Genomic DNA, 13,346 nt, shown 5'->3' with positions numbered 1-13,346 from the left:
ATTTGCATCTATAAGTTGGGACTTGATTCAATCTAATAAAATCAAATATTTTTAATGAAACTTTGAATTTTGGGTTGATTTATATCAAATTTTTTTAGAATTTTATTAGTTTATAAATAATTACTTTATCTCGAGAAAACTGTAAAAAAACACTATTTTATGTTATTTATATATTAGTAGTTAAGTTTCGATAAAATTTATATAAAAAATTAAAAATCTAATTGCATTTTTTATTGAATTTAAAAAAATCAAAATCTAATTTTTATTATTATAGTATCATTGAGATTAGGATGGGGGAAAAAAGTCATCCCGCCGTTGTCATCCGGAGATTCAGTAGCTTTGGGCCTTTGGCGACAAAATTAGGGTCGAAACGAAACCACCCACCAAAGAATTATATATAAAGCTTATGTCGTTCTCATTTATTTTATTTTACTTAGTTCGTTCAAAAATTCCGAACCTTTGGTAAAGACAAAATCTTGTCCCTCAACTCAACCCTCTATAATTACGTTATCTAAGCTCAAACCCAAAGCATTAATCCAAATTTGATCTTTCAACAAATACAAGACAAAAAAAGCCCGCGCAGTAGACTGGTGGAATAGATGGGTCGGCCTCCGACTAATGGCGGCCCCGCCTTTCGTTTCACCCAAACTGAGGTACCCTTTTCTTTTACAAGGAAATCAATTGTATTGCATGTAGAGATGTTTGGTGGTACTAATCTGGATTTTTAGTTTACAATTTCAAATGGGTCAATTAAATTCCAAGTTTTAAGTTCAATTCGTTTCTGGGTTTTTTATTTAGGTTTTCTGCTACCTTTCTGGCTTTGATTGCTTTGATTTGTTGAGTTTTTGCCTCATAGTTAGTTCAGTAGTTAGCCTACTTCGTTAGTGGTAATGTTAGTTATTGTTAAGAATTGTTAATCCAATATTTACATTTGTTAATCCACTTTTATTTATTTCTGGTAATTAAACGAAGCTTTTAGTGCCTAGACTTCTTCAAGATTTTAGTTTTTTAATCTAATTTTAGTGTATTTAGTAAATAACCTTATGCATTGCTCTGGCTCTTTTGTAAAACGATTCCACCTCAATTCCAAGTCAACTAGCCAAGGATTAGATCGTGTTTTCGTAAACAATCGTCAGTTTGTACTATCAAAGCTCATTTTTTTTCCCGAAAGATGAAACCATGAGGATAATACCTTATATCAGGTTTAGTCCAATAATCTTTATATCAACACATTATTAAAATTAATAAGTTGTTATTTCAGTCAAGTTGCTTTTTTCTGAGCTTAACGTGTATGCCCTTTAATAACATCATGGTTTAGAATAAAGGAAAAGTGGATGGTAAACATGAGAGTCTGAGACTATGAAACTATTCCTTCTTGCATTACTTCTAAATATAGGAAAGAAAAAGTTATTGTGAATAAAATTTGTTATAACCAATTAACCATAGTCGGTTCTGTCTCTATGAGCTGTGCTTGATTATGTTACAGAGCCAATTTCATTCAGCGGCTTCTTTGGTTATTGCTCAAGATAATTACAATATAGTTCTGTGTGTGAAACAATTTATTATAGTTTTTCGTTTTAGCATCTTTTTTCCAGTGTTTCAATTCTTTTAACAATGAGTTTCTAACATAACCTCTACATTCAGGTTGCGGAGATGGAGACTACTCTCCAAGAGCACCATAATCAGATGCCTGCTCGAGAGATCCTTTTAAGTCTTGCGGATAAGTTCAGGTATAAATTAATTTTCCCAAGAACATTGTGTAGCATGAAGTCTTATTCTTTCCTCCTTACAAGAAACTGCAATGAAATTTCTTTGGTTGTAGTGAGTCAGCAGATAGGAAAGGGAAGATTATTGTGCAATTTAAGCAAGTAAGAACTTGATTTCTTTTCTTTTTTCTCCCAATGAGGACATGTTTCAGCCCATTAATCTGGAAAACTTTTGTATAGATATGGAATTGGTTCCAGAACAGGCGCTATGCAATAAGGGCAAAATCAAGCAAAGATCCACTTCCCGGGAAGTTAAACATTACATCTATGCATCGGGATGATTCCAATCCCATGAGAAATGTGCCTGAGCCTGTTGCTGCTCCCATGCCTTCCCATATTACGGCTCCAATGGCTGCTTCTACAGGTAGAAGGATTTCCAATTTTAAGTCTTAAGGCCTCCTTTCTTTTCCTAAATTAAGGGTTACTAAGGACAATATTTAAAGGAACTGACCATAGGTGGAACAATAGGCTTCTCTTCTTACTTCAACTTGTCCAACCTGCCATTTCAATCAAAGTAAAGTAACGTCACCTGCTCTCCCCCAAAACAATAAGCAGGGAAGATACCGTGCTTTCTACTTTAGTTATCTGTTCTTCTTCTTTAATTATAGGTTGATTCAGAAGCCTAATCAATCAGTGATCAAAAAGAAACTCAAGTTCTTTTTCACTTTGAGTCTTCCGTGCCTCCCAATGTTTATTATCTTCTTTGTGTTATTAATTTATTATCACAAGTCTGATTAGTAGTCATCATTCTCTGCACTCAGTTCCAGGTGTTGGAAGGCACGTGTCAGATTCTTATATGGAGTTTGAAGCTAAATCTTCAAGGGATGGTGCGTGGTAAGTTTGCGATTCTGTTCAGAATTCTTCCATTCGTTTACTTAAATTTTGTTTCCCTGATAAATGAACATTTTCAGTAAACCTAATTCTTTTAAATTTCCTGTTTCAGGTATGATGTTGCAACCTTTGTGGCCCATAGATATTTGGATACAGGCGATCCGGTAATGTTTTAGCTCAATGTCAATGCATATGCCTGTGTTACTGATTCACTGTTGCATGAGTTACCGACTTGATTTGGAATTTTTGTGTTTTACCAACTTGGATTGTTCTCTATTATTACCTTTATGGCCCATAGATATCTGGATGCAGGTGATCCAGTAATATTTTAGCTCAATGTCGTCATACATGCCAGTGTTATTGATTCACTGTTGCATGAGTTCATAACTTACCAACTTGGATTATTTTTTTCTTATTTCTTATGTTTTCCTCATCTCATTTTTTTACCTGAAATTAGTTTGATACTTTCTTTTCCCGTTTCACTTTCGAATAAAATATTCAGATGGTTCTCTTTTATAATTTTTCTAATGGTTTATGCAGAACTCAAAATACAGTAATTTTCCATCTAAGAAAAGAAATCCAAAATATTTTGTTGTCTTTTGCAGGAAGTAAAAGTTCGGATTGCTGGTTTTGGACCAGAGGAGGATGAGTGGGTTAACATTCGCAAGCATGTCAGGCAGCGGTCCCTCCCATGTGAAGCATCTGAGTGTGTTGCAGTCCTTCCCGGGGATCTTGTACTGTGTTTTCAGGTGGATTTCTTCTTAAAATTTCCGATCAATGCTGGCATGCAAATTTGTGCTTGTATTATAATCAAACCTTTTCTTAGATTTCATTTTTTCAATGCTTTCAAATTTTTCAGGAAGGTAAAGATCAGGCTCTTTACTTTGATGCCCATGTCCTCGATGCACAAAGGCGGAGGCATGACATACGAGGTTGTCGTTGTAGATTTCTGGTGCGCTACGATCATGATCAGTCAGAGGTAGCTAATCACTCCATAATTGCATTGTTCAAGTCCTGTCTTTGATTATATTCATTGTAATAACATTAATCCAATCTCTTAGGAAATTGTACCTCTGAAGAAGATCTGCCGTCGGCCAGAAACTGATTACAGATTGCAGCAACTGCATGCCGCAAGTAACTTGACATTCCAAAATCAACACAAAAGTAGCACTGATCATTCTGCTGCTCCTGCACCAAAGGCTATCGGTTCATCATCGGAAGCAATGCAGAAGAAGCCAAATCTAGATCAACCCAGAACAGCCCCGGATTCACATATTAATGTTTTTGTAGCTGCACAACATACAAATCAAGAATCTAAGGTTCCAGGAACAATGACTACTAATGTGACTGATCCTGGAATTTCCCTCATCGACAATGCTGTGGCTGCTGCTGCCATTAGCACCAGTGTTGGTCAAAACACGCAGGAAGCGAAGTTATAAGTGGTTCGATTTCAGAGACTGACGTACAATGGGACAAAGGTCCCTTAGGATAATATTATGTAATTAGCAAAATTCGAGTTTTTCATGAATGATATTATTTCTGTCCAGATTTTCTTCTTTCTTCAACAGCTTTTGTTCTTGTGTGCTTAGTTCGGAGATTTCATTGAATCCATGTCATGAAATGCTCTACATCTCAGAGGATTGTTTTCATATCCCATGATGTTAATGATCTGCTGCTGAACCCTTTTATCAGCGGGCACTCCATGGCCAGTAATTGAAGTAATCTTTTAACCTTCTTATCTGGGAAATGGCCTCTATCCGTTGCAGTTTTTGCCTCAGACCCTCCTACTCTTTCTCTAAATATATGTTCTTTTGATTATTGATTTTTATATTTTTGTTTTGATATTCTTAATATTTTCTTTTTTTATTTTAATTGTTTAAAATTTTATTATTAATAATTTTTTATTCAAATCAATTAAACTAAAGATAAAAATGAAATTTTGCTAGCTGGACTTTCTATTGGAATTTAAAAAAATTAATACGAGCTAGCCAACTAAGAGGCAGTGGTCCAAGCTTGGACCACCTAATCTAGAATCATATGGCTAAAGATTGAGTTGACTCCCCCACATAACATGGCAAAATCTCATGATTTTTGGTCATATTTCCCCACTGTGACATTACAGTTGGCTTAACGATGAACTTGTGGGTGTAGTTGTAAATTCCTTTTTTATTTATTATTCATTCATCTAAAGGAATCTTAACTTCAATACACTAGTTTTGTCTTGTACTGTTCTTCAAACTCCTTTTCAAGTAAAATCCGTCACTCCCCTCGTTATTTCTTTCATCATTCCACTTTTACGTCAATTTCTTTTCATTCTTTAAAAAAACTGATTTTAATTTGTACTTTTTGCATTTAAGGTCTAACCTTTATAAAAAAATAAGTAATAATTTATGGGTAAATTATACGGATGGTCATTGAGGTATTTTCATTTTGGTTTTGAACTTTTTAAACTTATATTATAGTTACTAAATTTTTAATTCACTTTCATTACGGTTATTACCGTCAGTTAACGTTAAGAAAAATTGACACGACACGTTAAAAAATCTTTGAAAATCCTAAGCTTCTTCTAAATTGACAGTCATCGTTCCCCTTTTTGTCATCATTTTTACTTTCATTCGGTGGTTTCTCTAGTAAAAACATTACTGAACTATTACTCTTATTCTCTTTGTTTCCTTTGATTCAAACTCTTCACAAAATCTTTTAATCTCTTCAAATTTCAATCAAAACTAAAAGCTATACTTTTTTAATTTGCCACCGTCAATCATGAATCTGCTTGAAACTGAATTGTGTTAATTTTTTGGCGAAACGTAGTCTTTCCACTATTGGATTTGATCGATAATTACTTCATTCGTCTAAAACTCACCAAGAACGAGATAGTCTTTTTCTCCTCTTTTTTCTTTACTTCTTTGTGTGTTGGTGGTTTATCCATTGCTATTGGTGATGGTGGACAGTGATCGAAAGAGCGTTAGTAGAAATGAGGGCGGAAGGAATAGGGATAACTAACAATTTGGAAGAGGTTTAGGATCTTTTAATGTGTCCCATCAGTTTTTCTTAATCGCAATTAATGATGGTAACCATAATAAAAATATATTAAAATTTCAGCGATCGTAATGTAAAATTTGAAAATTTAATAATAAAGTACAAACACGTTAAAAATCCAGTGATCATCGATAATGTATTAATTTAAACTCATACAATTTATTTATTTAGAAGTTAATCAACAACAACAATAAAAATAGGGTAAAGTAAACGAATGATCCCTGATTATAGGGTATTACTTTATTTAGTCCCCTAACTATTAAAAATTATAAAATGGTCATTTTATAATTTATAATAGTTGAAAGACTCAACAAAATACTATCTTATAGTTCGGTGACCATTTGTGTTCTTTACTCATAATAATATAGAACATGGATGGGAATGATTAAAAATTTGACTAAAAAAGGAAGAGTTTTGATGCATGCATTCCTTATTCCCATCTTCTAAATCACGTGAACCCATTAAAAAAAGGCATTTGGTTTCAAACTAAACTAACTCCCTTCCTTTGATATTAAACTTTTTATAACCCATCTTATTTTATCTTATTTTTTTAAAAAAAATAACAATATTAATGGCAACTAGTAACACATAACAAATGACATTATTGTAACATATATGAAACAAACACGTAACACATTGATATTAGTTGATAAATTGTTTATATATATTTTATTATAATTCCATTTTTTTTCTAAATTAGCTTTTTTGAACGTTAAAAAATAGATATCAAAATAAAAAAAAGAAACGAATCTAATTTAAGAATTAAAGCATGTTTAATTTTATTATTATTGACTAATAATTAATTGATCTAGTGAGATGGCACACTAGAATTCTAAATAAAAATCAAAAGTTTGATTAAAAAAATAGGGCACACCAATAATTAGTCTTTTCATGACAAATCTCTACAAAATTCAATTTAAAATAATCTATCATTAGATCTTATATCAATGGTTAAGGGAAAAAAACTCTCTTTCTTTCATTACTTTATTTGTTGTATTGGACCTATTTGGAAAGCTGGAACTTGGGAGAGGAAACAGAAGAAAAAAGAGGGCACACGGATGGTGATTGATACCCCAAACACACTTTCACTGCATCTATTTTGTCATTATTTTTTTTTTATAATTTGAAGTAAAATGTTGTTTAAAAATAATTCTCAACCAATTGATATTAATATTCGTACCGCTAGCAGCCCTAGTGCTTAAACCCAAAACATAAAAAAATAACAACAATTATTTTACCACCGAAGTTATTAGAATCAGTGCTCTTTTGCCAAATTATATTAAAAATCAATAGATACAAAATTAAATTATCATAAAAATATATTTAAATTATATAATAATCTAAAATTTTAAAAATACAATCCTTGAATACTTGTATTGTGTGATTGAATCATAATTGAAATCCAACAAATATTGTATGTTTGGAGGTTGACAGATGAGTTTTGCAAATCCATAATATGGTTTTAATTGTCACGTCACTTTGAACTAGGGTTTTGCTATAAAGTTAATCCATCCTTTCCTGAGGTTTACAACCTAACATCATAATCAGTCACGTGGATGGTTTTGCAAATGAAGGGGACACAAAATAGAAGACAACTTACTTTAAATGTTATTTATACAGATAAGAGTCTAATAAATGTATTTTATAATAATAAAAATAAAATCTATTTCTAGAACAATTAAAAAGTTAATAAAAGATAGATTTAATAGTAGAGAGTGAGTAATTAAATAATTCTTGATATATATTTAAACGGATATGTCATAATCTAATCATATAAATACATGATTTTCATAATTTATAAGTGAATCTTACATGCATAAATAATATTAATGAATAAGTAAAAAATAATTTTAATGAATTAGTTGAAATCTAATAGAAAAAAATCATTATCTAAAATAGTTAAAATTTTGTTCAATTATAATTGTTTTATCTTTTATAATATCCAATCTGCCAATGAATAAAGATTCCAAACACGTCAATATGTTGCCATCTTTTCTCAGTTTATTCTTTCAAGCACAATACTAATTATAATAAGTTTAAATTACTTATAAGATCCCTATACTATATGATTAAGAATAAATTAGTCCCTTTATTATAAAGGTATAAAATCTAACAATTTATACACTTAATTTAAAAATGAATATTTTAAACCTTCAGAACTATGGTAAGAAATATTGATTCATCATATTTTACAGTGACGTGGAAATATGAACAATTTGATCATTCACGTGTTTTAGAAAGCTTGTGTTTTTTACATTGCTTTAAAATATAATAAGTTTACTCTTTTTTATCCGAATTTTACTTTTTTACTTAAAAATATAGTATCACAAATTAATTGACTCTTGTACCTATAAATAAAAGGACCATTGAAATTACAATATCAATAATAATGATAATAGTTTTTATGAATCAGGGGGATGATGGTCAGCAACGAATTACAAATCAAAGCAAAAATAAAATAAATATATACATTTACATAAAGAAAAATTTAACGGAAAAAAATCGTGAACATAAATGAAAAAAATTCACTATCACCAGCAACAATTTTATAAGAGGATGATAAAAATCACATTCACGTCATCTTAAAAACCCTAAAAAATATATGTAAAAAAACCCTAAACACACACACATTTATATAAGTGTACGAATAATAAATCCTAAACAATAAACTTGTATCATAATACAATAACTATCCATCAAAAACTTTTCAAATAGGGAAATAAATATATTATTTTTTTTGTTACTTTTTATGGTATAATAATAGTTTAACAACAATTTATTATTATTTTAGGACAAAATGCGGTTGTTCAATACTTGTTTTGATATGAGGGACCCTCTTGATTTGATAATATCACAAAAAATTAAATTGATAAAATTTTAAATATGAAAAGTTAAAATTATTTAATTATTTTAAATTAAGACAAATTTATTAAAACACGTAAGTATTGAAAAATAAAAGTATTATTATTTAAAATCATTCTATTTCAATTCTGACAACAAAGTAATATGTTTATAAAAATATTTTAATTAGTGACGTATTTATAAATTTTAGGGAAATTTGACTTTGAAATGTAGTTTAGCCATAATGATAATATCCTAGTACCTTTTCAACTTCACTTTCCTCGTTTTCACTCGTGAATGAAATTTATTAAAAGAGGGGGAAAATTTGACCAACTCTCCACTCTTCTCGAGTCTATATTCGTGTTAACACACAACTAGACTAAATAATTCTAATTTTGAATAAATAATGGGCAATATAATATATTCGAATCAACGATGTGATTTTAATAAAATTGATAAATTAAAATTTTAATTTTTATAAAATAGATAAATATAAAATTAAAGGATTAAATTAAAAAAATTGAAATTTGAAAGACTAAAATTGATTTATGCTTGAAAAACTCTAAAAGGCTGAAATAGTCATTGTATTAATAAAAAAAAAGGAAGGAAAAACACACAAAGAGCCATGCCCCATCGAACCAGAAAGAAAAACTTACAGTAAGGCAAAGACAAAACAACATTTCATCGTCTTCCATTAAACCCCTCTCTTCTTTCACTTTCTTCATTTCATTATCCCTCTCTCTCCTCCATTAATCTTTTCCATCTGTAAAGCTCTGCATCCCACCCCTTCAACTATCAAACAACCAAACCCCGTTTACTTCTTCATTGACCATCCCCAAGAAAATAAAAACTTTTCTGTCGTTGGTTTTTGTTCTTGAGATGGTCATCCCACAGTAGAAGAAGAAGCAAGAAAAAAAATCAATCAATAATGGATCCTCAGCGACCCCATCGAAGTACTAGTATAAACAACAGTAGCACTGGTGGCAACAACACGACAACAACAACAAGAAGCAGCACGAGTGAACTCTTCATTTGTTTCACTTCACGCCTTTCGTCTTCTTCGTCGATGAAAATCCCTTCTAAATCGATAATCAGCCCCGGTCGTTCAAGGGAACCTTCTTGTTCACAAATCTCTCTCTCTTCATCGCTCAGTAGGAGGCTGCGAAGTAATGGTAGTATGAAAGGTTGTCAAGCTTCACCCATGTTCCCCACAACCAGTAATGGCAAAAAGAAAGGCGGAGGTTTGGATAACCCCGAGCCGTCTTCACCAAAGGTCACTTGCATAGGTCAAGTCAGGGTTAAGACTACGAAACAGGGAAAAAAATTGAGAGCTTGTAAATCTAAAAGAAGAGAAGTTAGTTTCATAAAAGTGGATCATGGGAATGGAAGCAGCAACAATCTTGATCATCAAGATTACAACATGGGACATTTTTTGAGAAGTAATAGTCATCATCATCAACAGCAGCAGCAAGAATGCAAGAAATGGGTGCATTTTCCATTGACTATTTGTGAAGCATTGAGGGCGTTTGGGTCCGAGTTTAACTGTTTTTTACCTTGCAGGTCGTCTTCCATGGCTAACCAAAGGGATAATAACAAAGAAGGTAAAAAGAGAGGATCTGAGAATGGGAATGGAAATGGAAATGGGAGGTATTCTTCTTCATGTGGGGCTGTTTTCACAAGGTGGCTTGTGGCGGTTCAAGAAGGGGAAGGGAAAGAGAGGGAGATTGAGTTGGTTGTTGGTGGGGAAGATGATGATGATGAGAGAAGGCAAAGTAGTGAGACGATGATGAGAAGCAGCCAAAGGAGACATGTTTTTGAAGATATTGAAATCAATGATTTTGTTACTGAAAACATTGGTGATGATGAAGATGAAGCTAGGGTGAGTATCTGTATACCACCTAAGAATGCTTTGTTGTTAATGAGATGTAGATCTGATCCTGTTAAAATGGCTGCCCTTGCTAATAAGTTCTGGGAAACTCCAGTCCCTAAAGATGAACATGAAGAAGATGAAGAAACGGAAGAGGCTGGAAATGAAAGTGAAGAGAAATTGGAAGAACAAGAAGGGCTAGTCCAAGATGATACTGTGGAAGCTGAAATCGAACATGAAGAAGTGAGTGAAGTTAGCGAAATGATTGTTTCTTGTGAAGCAAATGAAGAACAAGAAATCCCAGAAGCTGAAACAGAGGTTGAATCTGTTTTGGTGAAGGATGAAAGTACTGAACTTGTAGAAGAAACAAGTGTAGAATGCCAAGATCAAGAACATGAAAATGTAGTGGTAGAAACCCAGCAAGAAAAAACATTAAAAGAACAAATTTTGACTGAAGTTTCACTTGATGATGTTGAAAAGCCACCAATTGAAGAAAATGAATCCGCCATTGAAGACCCGCTACAACAAGAAGCTGAAGATGAAGAGGAAGAAAGGGAAGATCAAACTGAAGCTGAAGAAGAAGAAGAAGATTCAACAGTGGAGGGAGAAGGGGAAACAGCCCAAGAAAGATCCGAATTCGGTAAACCGGAAACCCGAGAACCCGACTCGGAAAATGAGTCAAAGGAGAATGAAAGTCGAGAGAAGTTATTGCCAGATTGTTTGCTGTTAATGATGTGCGAGCCAAAGCTGTCAATGGAGGTATCCAAGGAGACTTGGGTGTGCAGCACGGATTTCATCAGATGGTTACCGGAGAAGAGGAAGCAACCGGTGGTTAAACAAAAGGACAGTGGAGATGAACCCAAGAGAAGAATCAGCGTTGACTCTAATCCTCGCCCTATCTTTTTACAGCCACCAAGGTATTCTTGCTCTTTCCCCGCTGCTCCGCAGATGGATACGGCGGTTGCTGCTGCATCTAATGGAGCTGGCGGCGGCGGGTCTATGACTACTACGAAAGACCATAAGGTTGTTGGAGGTAAAGGGTATGAGCCGTTTGCGCTCACGCGCTGCAAGTCTGAGCCGAGAAAGCCATCAGCTAAGCTAGCACCCGATGCTTACTTTTGGAAGAATAAGAAGCTCGAGCCGACTTCACTTGGAGTTGGTGCCGCTGGAGTTGGGTTTTGATGGGCCGAGTTCGGTAAAAAAAAAATTGTGGTAACTGGTAAGAGTAAATGTTGTAGTTTATTTGTTTTTGCTTTTTAGTCCTTTTTGAATAGTAAAATTATCTTTGGGGTTGTTTTTTTTTCTTCCTTTTTAAAATGCTCTAGCTTAATAGCTTTGATGTGTAAATAAATTTCATTTGAAGCAAATTCTTTTTTTTACTTTTTGCCCCTTATTGTAGGTTACAGTAAGTAGAAGTGTAAAATCCTTAAAAGTGTTGAACTTGGTGAGAATTGGGAGGTAAGTTTTGTGTGATATTGATATTTGATGAATTATTGAGAATCTGAAGATGAAGGATGAAAGAATTGCATGTTACCAGTAAGCTGGCAATTGTCAAATTCTGAGCCGTTAGATTTGCTTAATTGGGTGAGACAATGAAAGCTATGGTTAAACAAATGACTTGATAGAACACATCGTAAAGAGTTTTTAAGAGGTAAACGATAAGGTTTTTACTATATATTTTTTAATTTACTCTTTTAAATTTGAAGTGAACGAAGAAACTAACATATTTTAAAATCATTTATCGTAAATATATATTAAAAGATGCATATTTTTAATTAATTTCAGTTGTGAAGTAACCGTTTGTGCCATTGTTTTTAATTATTAAAGCTTTTTTGAAATTTGGGTTTGGTTTAAAAAAAAGTTTAATAATATAGAGGTGTCAAGTGATGGTCATTCAAGGTCCACAATTGGTCTAGGATGAGATCCGAAAGTAGGGAAAGAGAACAATTCATTATTTGAACCAACATCTTATTTAATAAAATAACAATAAATATGAATTTAGGTTTAAGTAATGTTAATTTTGTTTGGAAAACTTCAAACTTGCTTGATGATGTGAAACAAGAAATTAGATGGCTTTGTGATGATGAAAATTACAGTGATGGTTTTTTGTTTTTACAGAAAGGAGCACATGATATATGATGAAAGAGGTTAAGGTAACCCCACATGTGTGATGATGACCAAGTTTAAAGACAAGGAAGTTAGTGCTTACCCTATCCCTTTTGTTTAATAATAACACAGGATTTTAGCCTTTTTCACAACCTCAATGGGTCTCTGTACTTTGTTATTCTTTTTAAGGTAAGGACAAGGCCTATGTTTCAAACAAAAAAGTGTTCAAAAGTTAAAATTTTATATCATACCATGTAATTTCTGGGTGATTTTCCCACCCTAGCCCTCTTTATTTCTCTGTCAGATATCGTTCAGATTATATTTTTTGATATAATATCTTTAGTAGAAAGACACGTCCCTACACCGCGCTTTACGCTGATCTGACGTCACGTTGGGTAAGCGCGCCCCCTACAACGCGCCTTGGTAAAAGTGTAAAAACTCGGATGTTAGTTTTGTAAATAATTGTAAACTGTGCCTAATATGTAATTAATTTCTGTTAGGGTGATATTTGTGTAAAAACACCAATTTTATCTATTTTTTAATATTATTTTTAACAACAATTAATAATGTTTATTGACGTTTAAAAATAATTGTTTAAAAATATTAAAATAAACTTTTAATTATAAGTGAGAGATCAAATGAATTATTATTCATTTTTTAAAATAAATAAAAATGCAATAAAAATGAATTAAAATGAATAAAATTCAATAAAAATATAATGTAAAGCTAAAAAATATAATCTCTTTATTTAAAATATTCTTTCTAATATGAATTTTAAAAAATATAAAATAAATATTAAATTTTAATTTTATTGAAAATGAATAAACATTATTAACTGTTGTTAAAAATAATAATTAATGAATAAACATTAATTTTAAAAGTTTATTTTAGTCAAG

General features: G+C 32.1%; 2 protein-coding genes across 3 annotated transcripts; both read left to right on the top strand.

Annotated features, from left to right (window-relative positions):
• The first annotated feature begins 453 nt into the window (after positions 1–453).
• Positions 454–4,128, top strand: LOC120122701 (protein SAWADEE HOMEODOMAIN HOMOLOG 2-like). The gene is made up of 9 exons (XM_039141823.1): positions 454–653; positions 1,645–1,730; positions 1,823–1,868; positions 1,947–2,130; positions 2,528–2,600; positions 2,710–2,761; positions 3,203–3,346; positions 3,457–3,576; positions 3,659–4,128. Exons 1-9 carry the CDS (start codon positions 600–602, stop codon positions 4,034–4,036), a joined length of 1,137 nt encoding a protein of 378 aa, XP_038997754.1. The 5' UTR covers positions 454–599; the 3' UTR covers positions 4,037–4,128.
• Positions 4,129–9,265: 5,137 nt separating this feature from the next.
• LOC120122685 (FK506-binding protein 5-like) lies at positions 9,266–11,677 on the top strand. Of its 2 annotated transcripts, XM_039141815.1 has the most exons (2): positions 9,266–10,468; positions 10,508–11,677. In XM_039141815.1, exons 1-2 carry the CDS (start codon positions 9,406–9,408, stop codon positions 11,524–11,526), a joined length of 2,082 nt encoding a protein of 693 aa, XP_038997746.1. In that variant the 5' UTR covers positions 9,266–9,405; the 3' UTR covers positions 11,527–11,677. The 2 variants fall into 2 exon arrangements, with proteins under 2 accessions (XP_038997746.1, XP_038997740.1); XM_039141809.1 differs by having other exon boundaries at positions 9,270–11,676.
• Positions 11,678–13,346: the final 1,669 nt, after the last annotated feature.

Source organism: Hibiscus syriacus, unplaced genomic scaffold, assembly GCF_006381635.1.
Source record: "Hibiscus syriacus cultivar Baekdansim isolate YM2019G1 unplaced genomic scaffold, ASM638163v2 tig00001120_pilon, whole genome shotgun sequence".
In the NCBI taxonomy this organism is placed as follows: domain Eukaryota; kingdom Viridiplantae; phylum Streptophyta; class Magnoliopsida; order Malvales; family Malvaceae; genus Hibiscus; species Hibiscus syriacus.
Note: the sequence above shows the minus strand (reverse complement) of the source record. Positions and strands in the feature narration are given on the sequence as shown.